At 47.1% G+C, this 22,015-nt stretch overlaps 1 protein-coding gene across 1 annotated transcript; it reads left to right on the top strand.

The window, feature by feature from the left end:
- The first annotated feature begins 11,154 nt into the window (after window positions 1-11,154).
- LOC147978359 (LOB domain-containing protein 4-like) lies at window positions 11,155-13,040 on the top strand. The gene is made up of 2 exons (XM_087516585.1): window positions 11,155-11,900; window positions 12,983-13,040. Exons 1-2 carry the CDS (start codon window positions 11,155-11,157, stop codon window positions 13,038-13,040), a joined length of 804 nt encoding a protein of 267 aa, XP_087372711.1.
- The last annotated feature ends 8,975 nt before the right edge of the window (window positions 13,041-22,015 follow it).

Here is a 22,015-nt window from a genome sequence, read left to right as displayed (position 1 = left end):
TGAAGCATAAAGCACCATGTTCAAGTAGAGGGTACAGCGGGTTGCGGGAGAGTGGACCGCTGTAGATAGAGGGGGGAATGTGATGGAGATGTTGGTGAAGATGGCGGAGGTGTTGGTGTAGATCGCGGTGATGATGATGGCCCCCGGTGGCACTCCGGTGCCACCGGAAGCGAGGGGGAGAGAGCGCCCCTCCTTCTTATTCTTCCTTGACCTCCTCCCTAGATGGGAGAAGGGTTCCCCCTCTGGTCCATGGCCTCCATGGCACGGGAGGGGCGAGAGCCCCTCCGAGATTGGATCTGTCTCTCTGTCTCTCTCTGTTTCTGTGTCCTCAGATTCTTCCCATTCACCGTTTCTTATATTCTCGGAGATCCGTAACTCCGATTGGGCTGAAATTTTAACACGTTCTCTATCCGGATATTAGCTTTCTTGCGGTGCAAGAAGGGCATCAACCGCCTTACGGGTGGCCCACGAGGGTAAGGGGCGCGCCCAGGGGAGGCAGGCGCGCCCCCCTGCCTCGTGGCCACCTCGGGCACCGTCTCACGTGGATTTTTATTCCCAAAAATCATATATATTCCAAAAAAATCTCCGTCAGTTTTTATTCCGTTTGGACTCCGTTTGATATGGATATTCTGCGAAACAAAAAACATGCAACAAACAGGAACTGGCACTGGGCACTGGATCGATATGTTAGTCCCAAAAATAGTATAAAAAGTTGCCAAAAGTATATGAAAGTTGTAGAATATTGGCATGGAACAATCAAAAGTTATAGATACGACAGAGACGTATCGATAACAAAGGCGATGATGATCAGGTGTTCGGCCCCCCTTCCCGAGGGCTTGGACAATCCGGTACTGGACAAGATGCTCGAGCCGGCGCCTTATCCAGTGCCCTCAAAGGAAGATGATGGGGGAGTAGAGAGGGTGAAAGCGAGCCTCACTCGCTACTCATTCCAACCGGGGGGATGAGTGCCTCCGCGAGGGAGGACAACCAAAGGGAAGAATCTGACATTCTCGCTCCCCGGGGAAGGAAGAGGACTACCTCCGAAGATCCGGAAACTAAGGTTTCCAAACGGGAGAAGAAATCTTCATCAGAGGGTCCTGCCTCGAAGGGTATTCTTGCCGCACAATGTCTGTGCGGGGATCATCCCTCTATTGAGCTGTAAGTAGTCGAAACGTACTTAATAGTGGAAATATCTTACCTTACTTCCGAAGACAATAACCAGTGCTTATAAATTGCAGTCTGGAACGTAGCCCGTCTCGACAGAGTTCGTCTTCGGGGGATCTTCTTCCGGAGATGATGGAGAGCGAAACGCCTCCCCCTGGCACCCTGCCTCATGAAGCGGGCGACCTTGAAGTGTCGTTGCGAAGGGTATCTTCGGATCCGCCAAGGCCAGAGGATAACCCTTTGGCTACCCGGGATCCCCAGTATCCGGCTCCTAAGGAGAGCGGCAGCAAGGGTCCATACAGTATGCGGTCGGACGCGCTGAAGGATCCTCTGGGGCAAGCGGTCGTCTCGGAAGTGCATCGTACGCTGATGGGTACGGTAATTGAAAGGATTTCATCCGCTGAAAGCGGTTTGCGTGAAGCCTTTATGAGTCTGCTGAAAGGCTTCGAGGTACGTGAAATAGTGTATGTTTTTTATAGTACCGCACATGTTAGGTGTGCCCTATGCAGATAGTAGCCCTGAGACTCTGGTTGTCGTCGAAAACAGCGGCAAACAGAGGATCATAGTCCCAGGTAATAACCAGACCGCCGCTGAAGCTCCGGTGGCTAGCCGGACTCTGGTTTGCCAGACTCTGGTTTGCCGAGCTAAAGCGGCAACTGGATGCGGCAGATGTTGACATCGTGCTTGTCAACAAGCGGCTTGACGAGGCACAGGGTAAGTGATTTTTCCGGTGATCAACACATAGTAAGAGGAGCGTCATGCCAGTATCTTTAATATGTTGTGACTACAGATGGAGCTGCCACCGTGGAGACCTTCGGGCGGAGCTTGCCCGAGCCAAGGAGCGAGCAAGGAGTAGCAATGCAGCCGCTCTAAAGGCGGCCGAAGAATTAAGGGCCGAACAGGCCGCGCATTGCGAAAGCAAGGAAAGAATAGCCAAAATGGCTATAGAGTTAACAGATGCCGCTGACCGCTACCAGCTTCTTGAAGAAGAAAGCCGAGCGAGGGCGGCGGACCTGGAGGCTGCCAAGGAAGCCCGCTCCAAAATCAGAGTGACGAAGGAGGAGCTGCATCAAGCTGCAGATATCATATCTGGGAAGCCCTTCTTGTTGCGGACTAAGTTCGGGGATCCGAAGTACACACCTCTGGACCGGCTATGGAGTTCTGCGGACGCCTACATGGATTTGGCTGCAAGTGCTGCTGATGCGGCAGAGTACTTCAAGGATCAGATGGATCACGAAGTGGAAAAACTGTTCTGGTCACAGTTTCATGCTCCAGCCCGTCCGCTGCTGTTGAATGAGCAAATGGTCGAGTGGGCCGAGCTCCATAGGTTGTCCGGACTTGCCATGAGGTCCGTTGTAGATCACCTATGGCCGGAATGGCCATGGCCGAAAAGCTACTTTAGTTTAGTGCAACAGTTCCATGGTGTTGTGCCACGCATCGATGTTGTAAAGAGATCGGCATGCATAGAGGGTGCGTGGATGGCCTTTGCCCGTGTCAAGACATACTAGGCGGAGATGGAGGCCACCACTGTTGCGACATAGGGTTCGGACGTAGGCCGAGTGGCTGCCGAGCACTACTTTGAAGAAGTCCTTGAAGGCGCTCGTTCGATAGAGGCTCAGTGCTCGAAGAATTTTATGTTCTAGTGACATGTATTCCCATTGTAAAAACAATGTTTTATTGAATTATCAAGGCTGTATTTGTACTTTTGCCTGAAAGTACTATGGTGCCTCATGTGCGGCCGTTTATGTATATATGTATATAACCTGAAAGTTTGCAGTCGTCGGCTTCCGCCCCCATGCATATGATGTGGGGGTGTTCGCAAAAAATGCATATCCACACTTGATCCAACGTCTTGGTCCGTTAAGGAGGTGATAGCGCAGCGAACGAGGCAATCGGACTATATTGCTTTAACACTTTCACTTAGCCATAGGAGTTTGACAGTGGGGCTACTATATAGCCCCTGGTACTTCTGCGCTCGTCCGAATACGGGGCACCTACGTACATGACTGGGAAACGGCCCTTCGTTAATGCGGAGGAATCCCGAAGATTCCGCTGAGTCATCGAGTGGTTGACCATTCTCTCGCTATATCATGACAGTCAGTTTTCGGCTTTCTCTACTGAGGTGCTCGTTCGGATGAACCAGGGCACAATCGCAGTAGTTCTCCCAGTGCTACCTTAGCCGATATAACGGAACATAAGGTACCAAAACGTGGGAGCCGGGCAAACCCAACATTTGACCAAAGACATGATTCGGAGCTTATGCATATAGGGCCAAACTCGCGACGCCGAACACTCCCTAAGGTGTTCGGTCTTTATAACATATATCGGGCTAAACAATGCCCTTAATAAGAAATCCCATGTGTCCAGGTACGTGCAAAATCCTGACGTGGCCACATGCCAATAAAGCCAGCATCCTTCTCGGTTGTGTGGAGTATCCAAAGGATGTGAGCAACAAGAGACAGTAAAAAAGGTTTACACAGGGTCTTAATCTAAAAAGAAACCTTTGGGCGGGTCCCTGCTGCACGTCTGCGCCTGTGTCTCCGTTGTGTCGTGTCCTGGACGGGTGTAGCACGATTATCATCTGTAAAAGGAAAGAACTTAGGTGCAAGTTGCCGTGCCAAAAAGAAGAATTGGTTGCTATAAATGAACTATCAAAATTCAAGAGAAACCCAGTTGAGCCGGGCTCGCCCTGATTACACGCGGGAAGCCCCTGGTATCATTTATGAGGGTTTGATCATCAAACCCATCTCATGTATATGTGATGGAGCGCCGGACTCGTCTAACTGTGTCCATGGTCTTGACGACCTGCCATTTTCCTGGTTGGTGAGGCAGTCTAGTTTGCGACTTTTAGAGCCGCCGCATCCTCTTCCGTACATAAAAATGTTCGGTATTTCCGATAACTGAGATGGTGCCATGTGGACTGTGCATTCTGAGCTTGAGAAAAGCATAATGCGGTATTGCATTAAAACGAGCGAAAGCCGCCCTTCCGAGTAGTGCTTGATAATCACTTCGGAATGGAGCGATGTGAAAAGTTAACCTTTCTCTTCGGAAGTTATCGGGAGAATCGAATACCACCTCTAGTAGCAGAGAGCCCGTACAGTGGGCCTCTTGGCCTGGTATTACTCCCTTGAAGGTAGTATTGCTGTGGCTTATTTGTGTCGGGTCTATCCCCATTTTGTGGACTGTGTCCTGATATATCAGATTTAGATCACTGCCGCCGTCCATGAGGACTCGTGTGAAATGGTACCCATTTATGATTGGGTCTAACACCAAGGCTGTTAGTCCTTCGCGCCGGATATTTGTATCGTGATCCCTACGATCAAAAGTGATCGGGCAAGCCAACCAGGGGTTGAACCTAGGGGTGCCGGGCTCTATGGCTCGTGTGCATTGGAGTGCATGCTTTCTTCTCCTCTTTGTCACATGGATCATGTTTACTGTTTTAACCTCTGGTGTGAACTTTTTCTGTCCTCCGGCGCTTTGTTGGCGAGGTTCATCCTCGTCTTCGCTTGGTGTCTCTTCCCCTTTGTGTTCGGCGTTTAGCTTACTGGCCTGCTTGAAGACCCAACATTCTCTGTGGGTATGATTTGCAGGTTTGTCTGGGGTGCCGTGAATCTGACAGAGTTTGTCAAGAATTTTGTTTAGGCCAGATTGTCCTTCTCTTTTGCCTTTGAAAGGCTTTTTCCGCTGACCTGGTCGGGAGCCCCTGAATCCGGCGTTTACCGCCGTGTTATCTGGGCTACCTTCTTTATTTCGACGCTTGTCTTTGTTGCGTCGTGGTTTACCATTGCCATCCCTAACTTCGGATGTGCTTGGATCGCTGGTGCTGCTATGGGCCAACCAGCTATCCTCGCCCGCACAAAAGCGGGTCATGAGGCTTGTTAGGGCTGCCATCGTTCTCGGTTTTTCTTGGCCGAGGTGTCTGGCGAGCCATTGAACTCAGACGCTGTGTTTAAAAGATGCTAAGGCTTCGGCGTCCGGACAGTCGACGATTTGGTTCTTCTTGGTGAGGAACCTATTCCAAAGCTTTCGGGCGGACTCTCCAGACTGTTGGACTATATGACTTAAATCGTCTGCATCCGGAGGTCGGACATAAGTCCCTTGAAAATTAGCCCGAAAAGCGTCCTCGAGCTCCTCCCAACTTCCAATTGAGTTTTCAGGGAGGCTTTTCAGCCAGTGCCTAGCTGGCCCTTTAAGCTTGAGGGGCAAGTATTTAATGGCATGGAGATCGTCCCCACGAGCCACATGAATATGGAGGATAAAGTCCTCTATCCAGACTCCAGGGTCTGTGGTCCCGTCGTACACCTCTATGTTCACCGGTTTGAATCCCTCTGGGAATCCATGATCCAGCACCTCATCGGTGAAACATAGGGGGTGTGCGGCGCCCCTGTATTGGGATGTGCCATGGTGTTCGGACGGTTGCAATATTCGGTGTTGGTTTTGTACCGTAGCACACTTCCTAAATCCATACATGGATCTGGTCACGCCGGATTTTTGACGCAAGTTCTCACGTAGATCGTGTGTGGACTTATGCGTGACTTTGTTAGCCGCTCTATCGCATTCACAAAGTGGTGTATCCGGCCGGTTGGCCGTATCATTCTTCGGCTGTATAGGCTCTAAGGTCTCGTCGTCGAATTCCGGTAATAGCTTGCGCTTTGGATAGCTATTTTTATGGTAACTTCCACCATACTTTGTTACTTTGTTCTACTTGTTGTTGAGCGTATCTTGTGCTACCTTGAGCCTTTGTTTCTGTTTCTTCAGGCTCCTCGCTGTGGCAATAAGCCTTCTGCAGAGGTTCTCTTGCTCCAAGTGTGTTTCCAAGATGATGTGTGCATCTTTGTCCAGACTGCTTTCTTCCCCAGAGGGGGTTGATGAGGCTTATCCTTGGCGTCATCGTGTTCGGACGTCGGATCCGTACTATGTTTGCAGTTTGCATCTTGATCGTTTTCTGCCACCGGGGTGCTGCAGTTGTCGTTTCTTCCAGAGTCGAGTGGACTATTATTCCCTCTTACTCTGTTATCGCTGTTTTTGCTATGGCGGGACTTAGAGTGGCGCCGCTGACGTCGGCGCTTGGGTTGCTTGGAAGGTGCATCCTCGCTGTCTCTTCGCCATTGCCCTCTCTGGGTGTATCCACCATGTATACGTCATGTGATGAAGTGGTGGTCCGGCGCCCTGTGGGCGGTGGTTCCTGTTTGTCTCCGGCATCGTCGTCCATACCGTCGATGTCTTCGGAGTCGAAGTTGAGCATGTCGGTTAAGTCGTCAACAGTGGCTACTAAGTGGGTGGTGGGTGGGCAGCGAATATCTTCGTCGTCCGCATACCCTTCTAGCCGGACATAGTTCGGCCAAGGTTCTCCTGACAGGGAGAGAGACCTTAATGAATTTAGCACATCTCCGAAAGCTGAGTGCTGAAAGATATCCGCGGAGGTGATCTCCATGATCGGTGCCCAGTCGGATTCGACGGGCACAGATGTGAGCGGCTCGGAGTCCGTGGCCGGAGATGAATCAAATGGTTCGGTGACACGGCTCTCGTAAGGGGTGAAGTCAGTATCTGGCTCTATCGCCACTGAGAGTGCGGCCTCCATGGCGGGGTCCATCCCTCCGCTCTTGGATGGCGCGACTTGCTCCGGATTGATAACCAGAGTAGTTGCGGATGCAATCTCCCGAACATTGTCCGACGGCAGAGTTACTTCATGCTCGTCGCGACTGTGTGGCGCGTCCGACATGGGCTCGAATCCGTCGAAGATCAAGTCTCCGCGGATGTCGGTCATGTAGTTCAAGTTTCCAAATATGACCTGATGGCCAGGGGCGTAGCTCTCGATCTGCTCCAGATGGCCAAGCGAATTGGCCCGCAGTGCGAAGCCGCCGAATACGAAGATCTGTCCGGGAAGGAAATCCTCACCCTGGACCGCATCGCTAGCGATGATCAAAGGAGCAATCCAGCCTTATGGTGACGACACAGTGGAACTCTCAATGAAAGCACCAATGTCGGTGTCAAAACCGGCGGATCTCGGGTATGGGGTCCCGAACTGTGCGTCTAAGGCCGATGGTAACATGAGGCAGGGGACACGATGTTTACCCAGGTTCGGGCCCTCTTGATGGAGGTAATACCCTACGTCCTGCTTGATTGTTCTTGATGATATGAGTAGTACAAGAGTTGATCTACCACGAGATCAGAGAGGCTAAACCCTAAAAGCTAGCCTATGGTATGATTGTATGTTGTCCTACGGACTAAAACCCTCTGGTTTATATAGACACCGGAGGGGGCTAGGGTTACACAAGGTCGGTTACAAAGGAGGAGATATACGTATCCGCATTGCCTAGCTTGCCTTCCACGCCAAGTAGAGTCCCATCCGGACACGGGACGAAGTCTTCAATCTTGTATCTTCATAGTCCAACAGTCCGGCCAAAGGATATAGTCCGGCTGTCCGGAGACCCCCTAATCCAGGACTCCCTCACCCCCCTTCCAAGTAGGAGTAGGAGAGGGAGGAAGGAGGAGAGAGGGAGGAAGGAAAGGGGGGACGGCCCCCTTCCCAATTCCGATTGGGTTTGGGGGCGCGCCTCCATCTTTTCCCTTCCCTCTCCTCTATTCCACTAAGGCCCAATAAGGCCCATATACTCCCCGGCGAATTCCCGTAACTCTCCGGTACTCCGATAAATACCCTAACCACTCAAAACCTTTCCGATGTCTGAATATAGCCTTCCAATATATCGATCTTTACGTCTCGAAAATTTTGAGACTCCTCGTCATGTCCCTGATCTCATCTGGGACTCCGAACAATCTTCGGTACATCAAAACACATAAACTCATAATACCGATCGTCACCGAACGTTAAGCGTGCGGACCCTACGGGTTCGAGAACTATGTAGACATGACCGAGACTCATTTCCGGTCAATAACCAATAGCGGAACCTGGATGCTCATATTGGCTCCTACATATTCTACGAAGATCTTTATCGGTCAAACCGCATAACAACATACGTTGTTCCCTTTGTCATCGGTATGTTACTTGCCCGAGATTCGATCGTTGGTATCTCAATACCTAGTTCAATCTCGTTACCGGCAAGTCTCTTTACTCATTCCGTAATGCATCATCCCGCAACTAACTCATTAGTCACATTGCTTGCAAGGCTTATAATGATGTGCATTACTGAGAGAGCCCAAAGATACCTCTCCGACAATCGGAGTGACAAATCCTAATCTCGATCTATGCCAACTCAACAAGTACCATCGAAGACACCTGTAGAGCACCTTTATAATCACCCAGTTACGTTGTGACGTTTGGTAGAACACAAAGTGTTCCTCCGGTATTCGGGAGTTGCATAATCTCATAGTCAGAGGAACATGTATAAGTCATGAAGAAAGCAGTAGCAACAAACTAAACGATCATCGTGCTAAGCTAACGGAATGGGTCAAGTCAATCACATCATTCTCTAATGATGTGATCCCGTTAATCAAATGACAACTCATGTCTATGGCTAGGAAACTTAACCATCTTTGATTCAACGAGCTAGTCAAGTAGGGGCATACTAGTGACACTCTGTTTGTCTATGTATTCACACATGTACTAACTTTCCGGTTAATACAATTCTAGCATGAATAATAAACATTTATCATGATATAAGGAAATAAATAATAACTTTAATATTGCCTCTAGGGCATATTTTCTTCAGGTCAACCATCCAAGCCCTAGGGGCGCACAAAGGGGAGGAGTTGGACTCCTAGTCCAGTTCCCTCCTTTTCCATACACAAGTGGACTTTCCACCTCTCCCAAGCCACATGGGCCTTGACGGACTTGTGCGCCTAGCCCAATAAGGCCAGGGCGCTTCCCCTCAGCCCATGCCGACCCTTGGGACATGGTGGAACCCTTGGTGGACTTCTGGACTCCTTCAGAAGTTCCCGGAACCTTCTGAAAGCTTCCCAATACAATACCGAAAAAACTGAAATTTTTTTCGGAACCCTGAAAAATCTTCCCATATGTAAAATCTTTAGCTCTGGACCATTCCAGAGCTCCTCGTGACGTCCTAGATCCCATCCGGCACTCCGAACAACATTCAGTCACCAACGTACATATCCCAATATTACTCTAGCGTCACCGAACGTTAAGCGTGCGGACCCTATGGGTTCGAGAATAATGTAGACATGACCGAGACACCTCTCTGGTCAATAACCAATAGCGGAACCTGGATGCTCATATTGGTTCCTACATATTCCACGAAGATATTTTATCGGTTGAACCACAATGTCAAGGTTTCGGTTAATCCTGTATGCAATTCCCTTTTGGCGATATGCTACTTGCCTGAGATTCAATCGTCGGTATCTCCATACCTAGTTTAATCTTGGTACCGACAAGTATCTTTACTCGTTCCATAATACAAGATCTCGTGACTAACTCATTAGCCACATTTCTTGCAAGCTCTTTACGATGTTGTATTAACGAGAGGGCTCAAAGACATCTCTACGTCACATGGAGTGACAAATCTCAATCTCGATCCATGCCAACCCAATAGACACCTTTAGATATACCTGTAGAGTATCTTTATAATCACTTAGTTACGTAGTGATGTTTGGTAGCACACAAGGTATTCCTCCGATATCTGGGAGTTGCATGATCTCATGGTCTTAGGAATAGATACTTGACATAAAGAAAGCTACACCAATAAACTCAAGTGATACGATCGAATGCTAAGCTTACGGTTGGGTCTTGCCCACCGTATCATTCTCCTAATGATGTGATCCCGTTGTCAAATGACAACTCATGTCCATGGTTAGGAAAGCTTAGCCATTTTTTATCAACGAGCTAGTCTAGTAGAGGCTCACTAGAGACATAGTATTTGCTTATGTATTCACACATGTATTTAAGTTTTCGGTCAATACAATTCTACTATGAATGATAAACCTTTATCATGAACAAAGAAATATGATAATAAACAATTTATTATTGTCTTTAGGATATATTTCCAACAATTATTTGTGCTTGACGAATTGATGTGGGCCTTGAACTATTCTACTATCTACAATCCATATTGCTTGTGCGGTTCAAATGGATGTTTATGGATAGATTGGAGGGAGTAAGAGCACCTACGACCGAACTTCTCAAATTGACCGGGTGAATGCAGGACCACCGACCGGACATGAGAGAGAAGAAAAAAGTTGACCCAATCAAATCCCCCGGGGCATCTCCAACACCGACCCGCAAACCTCATGCATGCGTCCGGACCATGTTGTCCAGACAACGGAAGGCATCCAACGCGGGTCTGTATTGGTCGGTGGCACGGTCCGGCGCGATTTCTTCCGCAAAGCGGAGACAAACGTGGGGAGGGGGGAGGGGAGGGGGTCTTTGCTGGAGTCCGGACCGATCCCAAGCCCACTTCTGCCCGCCCTGGCCCACCAAAAATCCCTTCCCCATCCCGCACTTGCTTCCCGCCCGGCGCTAGCTGCCCGCATTCAATCCGCTATAGAGCGCGCCGCTCCACAATGAATGTGGCTCACGGCGCACACGCCCTCTCACTGCCTCCGCCATCGAAGGGGCGCGCCGGCCGAGGGCGTTGCCCGCTGCCCGCCCGACTGAACATGCATGATCCTTGCAAAATTGTCACACCATTGTCAAAACCCCTTTGGATGGAGAAACCAAACGTGAATGACACATGAATTGGTCGGAAAAAACAAATTTTGACTTAACACTTGCATTTTTGGCAAATCAAATGTATAAAAAGGAAATAAAAATCTGTTTTCACACGTTTCTAGCTGATCCTTCTCTTAACTTTGCTTGGATAAGTTGAGCACGTACGATTTTAAAAAAAAAGTTGAGCACGTACGTGTCTAATGAATCGTTACCAGTCAATATTCTAACAAATTATTTTTCTAAAAAATATTCTAACTAATTATTAAGCTTAGCTCGTGCATGAAGACGACCATCGATCCTATTATCAAGCAGAGCACACAACAAACAAAGCGGAAAAAGTGGTAGGCGACTACGTAGCGGGGGATGCCATGCCGGCGGCGAGGCAGCAGCAACAGCAGCCCGCGTGCGCGGCCTGCAAGCACCAGCGGCGGCGGTGCACGGCGGAGTGCCCGCTGGCGCGCTACTTCCCGCACGACCGCCCGGACCTCTTCCGCAGCGCGCACCGCCTCTTTGGCGTCAGCAACATCCTCAAGACGCTCCGCCGCGCTGGCCCCGACCGCGCCCGCCGCGACGACGCCATGCGCGGCCTCGCCTACGAGGCCGCCGCCTGGGACGCCAACCCGGCCGGCGGCTGCCTCCCCGCCATCACCGCTCTCGAGAACCAGCTCCGCCAGGAGTACGGCATCCTGCGCCGCCTCCACGCCCAGATCCGCCACTGCCGCCGCCGACTACAGACTTCCCCTCCCCTCTCCCTGCCGCCGCCCACGGCAGATGTACCTCCGGCGCCGACCGAGGGTAGCAACATGCACTACTTGGACGAGCACAACTCCGCACCAGCATCGTCAGGATTATACGGTAATGACAACGGTGACGACGGCGTCGTTGCTGCGCCGTCGTTACCGTGGACGATGCAGCCGCAGTACTACGAGGGCGCCATTGCCAACATGGGTGGCGCCGTCTCGCAAGAAGAAAACAAGTATCAGTTGTTGCTCGATCACACTGCTACCGCTGGCGGCCATCAGCACGAGTATGACGAGGTCTCGCCCTTCTTGGAACTGGAAGGCATCGACGCCGACGACCACCACGACCGCACGCCACATGATGAATCCAACAGGTAGTCATTTTTTCTTCTCCTCCTTGAGTTAATTCCATTCCCCCTTTGCACTGCCACGCCACTGAATTACACCCTTGATTTTGATTATAATTCTGTATTTCTGTTTAGTTTTATTTTCAACTGCCCATCTAACAAACAATTGCATATTGTTTGCCTCTGAAAGATACTACCAGCTATCTAATGATCCATCCATCATCAATGTATGCTATGCTAGCCCTTGAGGTGTGTCAACCTTGCACCAATCAGCACGTACGGTGACATTGACGGCGACGTAGATGCCTGCACTGTCTGATCGTCGTCTGCATGCAAGACTTGTAGAATCTAGCTAGTGTTTGGGTGAATACTATGCATATGTATGCATTGTATCAATGTATGTATGTATGTATTCGTGTGTAATTTTGTTCTCGCGTGCATGTATATATATTTGTTGCCATGCAAACATGGGACAAGTAAGTATACTTCTATTTTTAACTTCCCATCTAACAAACAATTGCATATTGTTTGCCTCTGAAAGATACCACCTATCTAATGATCGATCCATCATCGATGTATGCTAGCACATTGACGGCGACGTAGCTGCATGCGCAGCACAACTGATCATCGTCTGCACGCACGACCTGTAGTAGAATCTAGTATTTGGGTGAATACTATGTATATGTGTGTGTCTATACACACACACACACGGTTTTGCTAAAGCACATTTAGATGTGCCATTGTATTGCACATTAAAGTCCTATATCGAACATTGATTTTACGCAAAGATTCGTATGGATTTTTTTTCTTTTCATTTTCCTTTCTATGCTTGCTTATGTTACTTAGATGTGCAGTAACTAAGGCACATCTAGATGTACCCGTATCAATGCATGAATGTACTATGTGCATCTGTAACTTCGTTCTCATGTGTATATACAGTATATTTGTTGCCGGGCAAACATGGGATAAGTAAGTATATTATATTCTCTGAATCATCCATCTCATATCACTAGTACATGCTAACCGCGTTGAGAGCTGGTTTTAATTAGTAGCATGTACTGTTAATGCCACTTGAATATATTCATGTATAATTGATCCCTCATCTGCAGCGCCAACTCATGGAAGAAGATGGAGATTAAACCATCCACGAAGATGGAGCAAAATTAATGATGAGCTGGGAGTAGTAGTTTCGTTTTGAGTATGCAAGAATAGCTTAATTAGAACATGCCGTCTTTTATTTGATAAACTAGTCGTGCTGTGAGGCGTCGTGGTGGCGTTGATAGCAGAGAGACCTGGCACGGTACATGCAACAGTACAACTCTGAAGATGGATTGATGGCAGATGGCTGCGGCGGCCTCATACCCGGCAGGCATCCTGGTTGAGGAGTGCGCCGGATTGGTAGGTGCCCCATTTCCGGCAGGCGTCCTGGTTGGGACCTCAGGTCTTAGATGTTTAGATTTGGCTGCGATGTCTGTTTGGTATTAGGTCCAGACTATCTGCGCCCCTTCATCAATTGGATATGTGTAGCGACAGTTGTTGCTTAGACGGTGGCTTTAGTCTTACTGTTGTATGCCTTTGTAAGGTCTTGTGAGAATAATTAATAAAGTGGCCGTATGCATCGTCCAGATGCAGAGGCCGGGGGTCATCCTTCTTTTTTAATTTTTTTGATAAACTAGTCATCTATGACATTTTTATTATGTTTTGGGTGCTTTGTATTTCTGGTGAATCTTTATAATATTTGGAGGCCCTTCTCACACACAAAAAAAACCCTTAGTCCTTGCTCAATTAGTAATTAGATGAGATAAGTAGTGGTTGCTAGTGATTACGAATTAATCCACTCGAGAATTTTTAGGTTCTTTTTATGGGGTATTGATGTGACCCAACACTTCCTTGTTTCTTGCCATAACCTTCTCTTGAGTCAGGTTTTTGTGCCTACTGGACTAATCTGCGTGAGGATCGTGGGAAAAAAATATGAGAAACAGAGATTAGTTTTTCTACAAGGATTAGTTTTTTTAATCTTTTCACTCTAAAAGTGAGATTAGTTTACTTGTCTTGTCATATCCATGAGTAGGTATTGATTCAAACCAATGTCGGAGCGCCATAAGAGCATATACAATATTGATAATACAGTCATATCTTATACCATGCATGTCTATATGTCATTTAGAGAAAACAAAAAAACATATTGCACGATAAAGTTTATCTCCTGAAGTTGTGGGGATTGTACCAGAAAATATGTAACTAAAAAAAGGCATCTTATAGAATGGGGAAAATTGTTTTATCTTGTTCCTAAAGGTCATCTCTTAGCTGAAACATGGCAAGTATATTTCTTTCATTTACCTCTCCTCCTACTCAACAATTATCTTAGGCGTATTGTTTTTTTCGAAATGGGGGCAAACGTTTTGCCTCATCGATTAATTAAGAAGAAGAGAATTGCCCAATTAATTTATGGAAAACCAGGCGAAAATCAATACAAACGAAGCACGTACAAACTACCACTAGTAGAAAAAGGGTCAAACGTGAAGCACATTAGTGCCGGTTTGTATTTGAGCCGGCACTAATGTATACATTAGTGCCGGTTCCAACGGCTAGCCGGGCCGCTTTCATTAGTACCGGTTCGTGGCGAACCTTTAGCACCAGTTCGTGCCACGAACCGGTACTAATGAGAGTGGTGGCAGGATGTTGTCAGACTGGGGCCCCTCCAGCCCCTTTAGTACCGGTTCTTGGCACAAACCGGTACTAAAGGTCGTCCTACATAAACCCTTCGTCCACCCGAGCTCGCTCTGTTCTTCCCCTTTCCCCTCTCCTCTCTGTTCTTCCCCTCTTCCTCTCGAGCTCATCACACATTTTGCCCAAAATTTGTCAAGATTTGAAGGCCCCCATCCATTCAAATGATCACAAAGGTTAGCAACTTTGTCCTTTCATCTCTCATTGCTAGATTAGCTCTTGCAATGCTTTATATAGTGATTAATTTGTGAGTTTAGTAATTTGGGAGGATATATATATATATATATATATATGTGCTAGTATTTGATTTATATGCAATTTGAGGTCAAAAATAACACTTAGTTTGCATATGTAGGTGTGGTTTACTTAGTGCCTTCTAAATCTCCGTCGTAACCACCGTCGATCGCCCGCACCGTCCCGTCGCCGGCACCACCTTGTGGTGAGCCTCTTGTTCATGAAATTTTATATAAAAATTGATGTTTGTGTGATTTGGATATATAGTTACTCGTATAATTATCTTACCCGTACGTTGTTTGTTATACATAGAGTGCCATGGTTTTGATATCCGTCCTCGTCGGCCCTCGTCCTTATTATGATTCGGATGTGGTATATATATTCTCTTTTAAAACTAGTTGCATTTCGTGTTTATGACAAATTATGCCCATCAAGTTGACATAGATATTTGTATGTAGGAGGTAGTTGAACCGGAAATTCCAACCGACCCTATTGTCGAGAGGTTAAATTTAGTTGAAAGAGAAAATGAGGATTTGAAGGAAAAATTGAAAAGAATTGAGGGGGAGAAGATGGAATTGGAGTTGCATGTTGCCGATGTCGTCGATGATCACAAGATCAAGATGGAGAAAATGTGCTTGAAGATTAGAAAGATTAGAAAATATGCCATCGATAGTGAGGCTTGGTATCATTATGCTGTTGGATCCATTGTTACCTTAGTTGCGATCTTGATCGTATTTGTTGTTGCATTTAAATGCTTTAGCTAGAGAGTTATTTGTTTGTTGCATTTAAGTGTTGTATGAACTTTATGTATGAACTTGTATTAATTTGGTCTATTCGGTGTTGTGTAATGAAGATGAGCCGGCAATGGATGTACGATGACCGATGCTCTCCCCAGTTCGTTGAGGGCGTGCATACTTTTCTGCTTGCGGCTGAGGCAAACAAGCAGGCGGATGGTTTTATGCCTTGTCCATGTGCTCGCTGTAAGAATGGTCACAATTACTCTACGTCAAGAACCATTCACGTCCACCTGTTTAAGTCCGGTTTCATGCCCCACTATAATGTTTGGACCAAGCACGGAGAAAGAGGGGTTATGATGGAAGACAATGAAGAAGAAGAGGACGACGACAGCTATCCTGGCCATGGGTTCCCTGAATACGATGATACAACAATGGGGGAAGAAGCTGAGCCGGTAATGCGGGAAGAAGCTGAGCCGGCAATGCGGGAAGAAGCTGAAGAAGAGGCATCAGATGAGCCCGTTGATGATCTAGGTCGGGCCATTGCCGATGCAAAGAGAAACTGCGCAAGTGATTTGGAGAAGAAGAAGTTACAGCGCATGTTAGAGGATCACAAAAAATTGTTGTACCCGAATTGCATAGGTGACAAGAAAAAGCTAGGCACCACACTGAAATTGCTGCAATGAAAGGCAGAGAATGGTGTATCTGACAAGGGATTTGGAAAGTTGCTGGTAATGATAAAGGATATGCTTCCAAATAACAACGAATTGCCTGAGAGTACGTACGAAGCAAAGAAGACTGTCTGCCCTCTAGGGTTAGAGGTGCAGAAGATACATGCATGCCCTAATGATTGCATCCTCTACCGCGGTGAGTACGAGGATTTGAACGCTTGCCCGGTATGTGGTGCATTGCGCTATAAGATCAGCCACGATGACCCTGGTGATGTCGAGGGCGAGCGCCCCGGGAAGAAGATTCCTGCCAAGGTGATGTGGTATGCTCCTATAATACCACGGTTAAAACGTTTGTTCCAAAACAAAGAGCATGCCAAGGCGATGCGATGGCACAGAGAAGACCGTAAGAAAGACGGAAAGTTGAGAGTACCCGCTGACGGGTCGCAGTGAAGAAAAATCGAAAGAAAGTACGGGAAGGAGTTTGCATATGACGCAAGGAGCGTATGGTTTGGTCTAAGCGCAGATGGCATTAATCCTTTTGGGGAGCAGAGCAGCAACCATAGCACCTGGCCTGTGACTCTATGTTTGTATAACCTTCCTCCTTGGTTGTGCATGAAGCAGAAGTTCATTATGATGCCAGTGCTCATCCAAGGCCCTAAGCAACCCGGCAACGACATTGATGTTTACCTAAGGCCATTAGTTGAAGAACTCTTACAACTATGGAATGGAACAGGTGTACGTGCGTGGGATGAGCACATGTGGGAAGAATTTGACCTAAAGGCGTTGCTGTTCGTGACCATCAATGATTGGCCTGCTCTCAGTAACCTTTCAGGACAGACAAACAAGGGATACCGCGCATGCACGCACTGTTTGGACGATACCGACAGTATATATTTGGCTAATTGTAAGAAGAATGTGTACCTGGGACATCGTCGATTCTTCCGAGCAGGCATCCCGTAAGAAAGAAAGGCAAGCATTTCAAAGGTGAGGCGGATCACCGGACGAAGCCTCGCCACTGTACTAGTGCTGATGTACATGATATGGTCAAGGATTTGAAGGTGGTCTTTGAAAAGGGTCCTGGTGGACAACCTGTTCTGAATGACGCTGACGGACGCGCACCCATGTGGAAGAAGAAATCTATATTTTGGGACCTGCCCTATTGGAAAGACCTAGAGGTCCGCTCCGCAATCGACGTGATGCACGTGACGAAGAATCTTTGTGTGACCCTGCTTGGCTTCTTGGGCGTGTATGGGAAGACAAAAGATACACCTGAGGCACGAGAGGACCAGCAACGTATGCACGGAAAAGACGGCATACATCAGGGTCATGCAAGCTACGCTCTTACCAAAGAAGAGAAGGAAATCTTCTTTGAATGCCTGCTCAGTATTAAGATACCGTCTGGCTTCTCGTCGAATATAAAGGGAATAATAAACATGGAAGAGAAAAAATTCCAGAACCTAAAGTCTCATGACTGCCATGTGATTATGACGCAACTGCTTCCGGTTGCATTGAGGGGGCTTCTATCGGAAAACGTTCGATTAGCCATTGTGAAGCTATATGCATTTCTCAATGCAATCTCTCAGAAGGTAATCGATCCAGAAATCATACCAAGGTTAGAGAATGATTTGGTGCAATGTCTTGTCAGTTTCAAGTTGGTGTTCCCACCATCCTTCTTCAACATCATGACGCACGTCCTAGTTCACCTATGCGAAGAGATTAACGTTTTGGGTCCTGTATTTCTACACAATATGTTCCCCTTTGAGAGGTTCATGGGAGTCTTAAAGATATATGTTCATAACCGTGCTAGGCTAGAAGGAAGCATCTCCAAGGGCCGTCAAAATGAGGAGGTCATTGAGTTTTGTATTGACTTTATTCCTGACCTTAAGCCGATTGGTGTTCCTGAATCGCGGCATAAGGGCAGACTGGATGGAAAAGGCACGCTAGGAGGGGAACAAATAATATGTATGGACGAACATTCTCTCACTGAAGCACAATACACAGTTCTACAGAATTCCGCCCTGGTGGCTCCGTATATGGATGAACACAAGAATTTGCTATGCTCCAAACACCCGGAGCGGCCTGATGACTGGATTACACGTGAACAAACCAGGAGTTTCGCCAGCTGGTTGCAGACACGTACCATGCATGACACCTCTATTGAAGATGACTTGTACTTGCTGTCCCAGTTACCATCTTCGAATATAATGACTTTCAAAGGGTACGAGATAAATGCTAATACATTTTACACGATTGCCCAAGATAAGAAGAGCACCAACCAAAACAGTGGTGTCCGCTTTGATGCAGAAACCAAGACGGGAAAGGAAACATATTATGGTTATATACAGGACATATGGGAACTTGACTACCGACGTGGTTTGAAGGTCTCTTTGTTTCGGTGCAAATGGGTCAATATGACACGAGGCGGGGTAACGGAAGACCCGCATTACGGAATGACAACAGTGGATCTCAACAATCTTGCGTATGCAGACGAACCATTCGTCCTAGCCAATGATGTGGCACAGGTTTTCTATGTGGAAGACATGTCTACCAAGCCAAGAAAAAGAAAAGATAAGGAAGCGAATGCATCGTACGATGAGCCAAAGCGGCACATAGTTCTTTCTGGGAAGAGAAACATCGTGGGAGTGGATGACAAGACAGACAAGTCAGAAGATTATGAAAAATTTGATGAAATTGCTCCATTCACAGTGAATATTGACCCGAGCATCCCGTTAAATGATGAAGATTTTCCATGGTTACGGCGCAAAGGGACACACGCGAAGAAAAAGTTTCACACCCAAAGATTTAGGATGTGGTCGGCTTCACTATCATCACTTTCTTCCGTGTTTCACACCCAGAAGGGAATCTCTGTAATAGTTAGGATAGTTAATTATGTGTTTTGGCATTTGAAAAGTGAAGAAATTTTATGTGCAAACAAATTCTTTCATGCCTTTACTGATTTTTAAAGTTAAGTTATTTACAAACTAGTGATTCACACTAATTTCAAATAATTCAAAATTTAAACTATTCAAATTTGAAAACTACGGACACTAACAGAAAGTTCGTAATTTTTTGTACCTAAAGCAAAAATATTCACAAAGAAACTCTAAATACACAAAAAAACAACTCAAAAATAAATAAAGAAAAAAAATATAAAAAGCCCTCCTACTAGGCCAAAGCGGCCGGCATACGACTAGAAACCCAACCTGTTGTTGGGCCAGGATGCAGGCCCGCAAAGGCCCAGTAGGCCTACAGGGCAGCACAGAACATGTAGGCCCAGTAGGCCTGTTTTGGAGAGGAGCTCGAGAGAGCTACCGCACGGGGGTTTATAAACCAGTGCGGTCGCCCCTCGGCTAGCGAGGTGGGACTAAACTTGCCGCACCGCACCTGCGCCAGCGCACCCCCTTTAGTACCGGGTCGTGCCACCAACCGGTACTAAAGGTACTAAAGGGGGTCGCTTCCCACCGCTTGGCCTGGCCAAAACAGGCCTTTAGTACCGGTTGGTGGCTCCAACTGGTACTAAAGGCCCCTCCTATATAAACAACACTTACGAAAATTTCAGTTTCTCATCTGCTTCTTCTCCTCTGCACCGTCGCCCGCCGCGCCCCCCGTACGTCTCCATCCCTCGTCGCCGCCCCCGTCGCCGCCCCGTCCCCGTCGTCGCCGCCCCGTCGTCACCGCCGCCCCGTCCCGGCCCGTCCCGCGTCGTCCCCGTCCCCGTCATCGCCGCCCCGTACGTCCCCGTCGTTGTCGCCGCCCCGGCCCGTACGTCCCCGTCCTCGTCAACGCCGCCCCGTCCATGTCCCCGTCGTCGCCGCGCCCGTCGCCATCCCCGTCGCCGCCCCCCGTCGCCTCTCGCCTCGCCGGTGAGCGCGCGCACACACACACACACTTGTTAGAAATTTTTCTGACTTTTAGAAATTGTTAGAAATTTTTCTGTTTTTTAGAAATAGTTAGAAATGTTAGAATTGTTAGAATTGTTAGAAATGTTAGAATTGTTAGAAATTTTTCTGTTTTTTAGTTATAGAAATAGTTATAAAAAAGTTAGAATTGTTAGAAATTTTTCTGTTTTTTTAGAAATTGTTAGAAATTTTTCTGTTTTTTAGAAATAGTTAGAAATGTTAGAATTGTTAGAATAATTAGAAATGTTAGAATTGTTAGAAATTTTTCTGTTTTTAGTTATAGAAATAGTTATAAAAAAGTTAGAATTGTTAGAAGTTTTTCTTTTTTTTAGTTATAGAAATAGTTATAAAAAAGTTAGAAATTTTTCTTTTTTTTAGTTCTAGAAATATTAGAAATGTTAGAAATTTTAGTTACAAAATCCAATCATTAAAAAAATGTTACTTTTTGCGGGCATATAGCTAGTATTTGTTCTCGATGATGCCCGGCCCGCATCCTCGCCGTCGACCCGTCCGCGACGACGTCCGACTGACCCATGTCCGGGACTGGGCTCCGCCGGGTTGGCACTGGGAGGTGCTGCCTGGAGGGGGGCGCCGCTTGATGAGGAACCCGGCCCCGGGTCCCGTCGTCGACCCTGATCTCATTTGGTGGCATTCGCGTGGGCCAGTTTTGATGCGGAGGGAGCCAGCCCCGCCGGAGGTGGTACGTCGCCGTGTCAGGGAGGAGGACGAGCACGTCCATCGCTACATGGTTGCGTTAGAGGGCGGCAGGTTCTCCAATACCTGGCAGTTTCTTCAGGGATCTCACTTCAGCTATGATCCTGTGAGGGTTCCTTCTCTTTGGGTGTCCACCGCCCGCGCCGCAGGAACCGCGAGTGTCCTAGATTCTTCTGTAGTATTCGATCTTTATTAGCTACCTAGCCAGTGATGTACTCGATATATAATATTCAAGACGATGTATTCGAGATTATATATTATTCGAGACGATGTATTCGAGATTATATCTATTATTCGAGACGATGTATTCGAGATTATATCTATTATTTGAGACGGTGTATTCGAGATTATATCTATTATTCGAGACGATGTATTCGAGATTATATCTATTATTCGAGACGATGTATTCGAGATTATATCTATTATTCGAGACGATGTATTCGAGATTATATCTATTATTCGAGACGATGTAATTTGAATACTCAATTGTTTTATATTTCTTTTGGCATAGTTAAATAAAAGCTATGGCGGACAATACCAACAGAGAGGGAGAACACACCATGTTCGATATAATACGCGGGCCAGATGATGATCAGAATGAAGAAGATTATGACGGCTCCGAATTTCTAAACAACACCAGAGAGGGTGATATGATATTCGATCGCGACGACCGAATTGATGAAGTCATGAACTACGATTATGACAACACCGGAGAGGTATATATATTTATATAAGCAGGCATTTGGTGATCATCACATGTTTTAAATGAGTTGAAGATATATTAACGAATCGATCTTTCTTCTTTCAGCCATACGGATCGAGCAAATCTTCAGGCAAAAGGACGAAACGAGGCCCGAACAAAAAGTTGAAGGAGGGCGTAAAGTATAATATCGAGGAAATCAAACGTAATGGCGAACCATTAGCGCCTAAGAAGATTGCGGACAAGTTCGTTCATCAGTGCGCAATTCTTGTGAAGGACCAACTCCCGATCTTCCTTCAAGAATGGAGAAAGCCAGCAAAGCCACGTCCAGATCTTACTTTTGTCGACGACAGACAAAAAAAGTCTGCTTTGGGATACTCTCATGGAACATTTTACCCTACCAGATCATTTCACAGAAGCAGATGTGCAGAAGGTCAAGGACGCTGCTCTTAGGAAGATGGCG

This window comes from Triticum urartu, chromosome 3A (assembly GCF_056163025.1).
Source record: "Triticum urartu cultivar PI428250 chromosome 3A, HENAU_Tu73, whole genome shotgun sequence".
In the NCBI taxonomy this organism is placed as follows: domain Eukaryota; kingdom Viridiplantae; phylum Streptophyta; class Magnoliopsida; order Poales; family Poaceae; genus Triticum; species Triticum urartu.
Note: the sequence above shows the minus strand (reverse complement) of the source record. Positions and strands in the feature narration are given on the sequence as shown.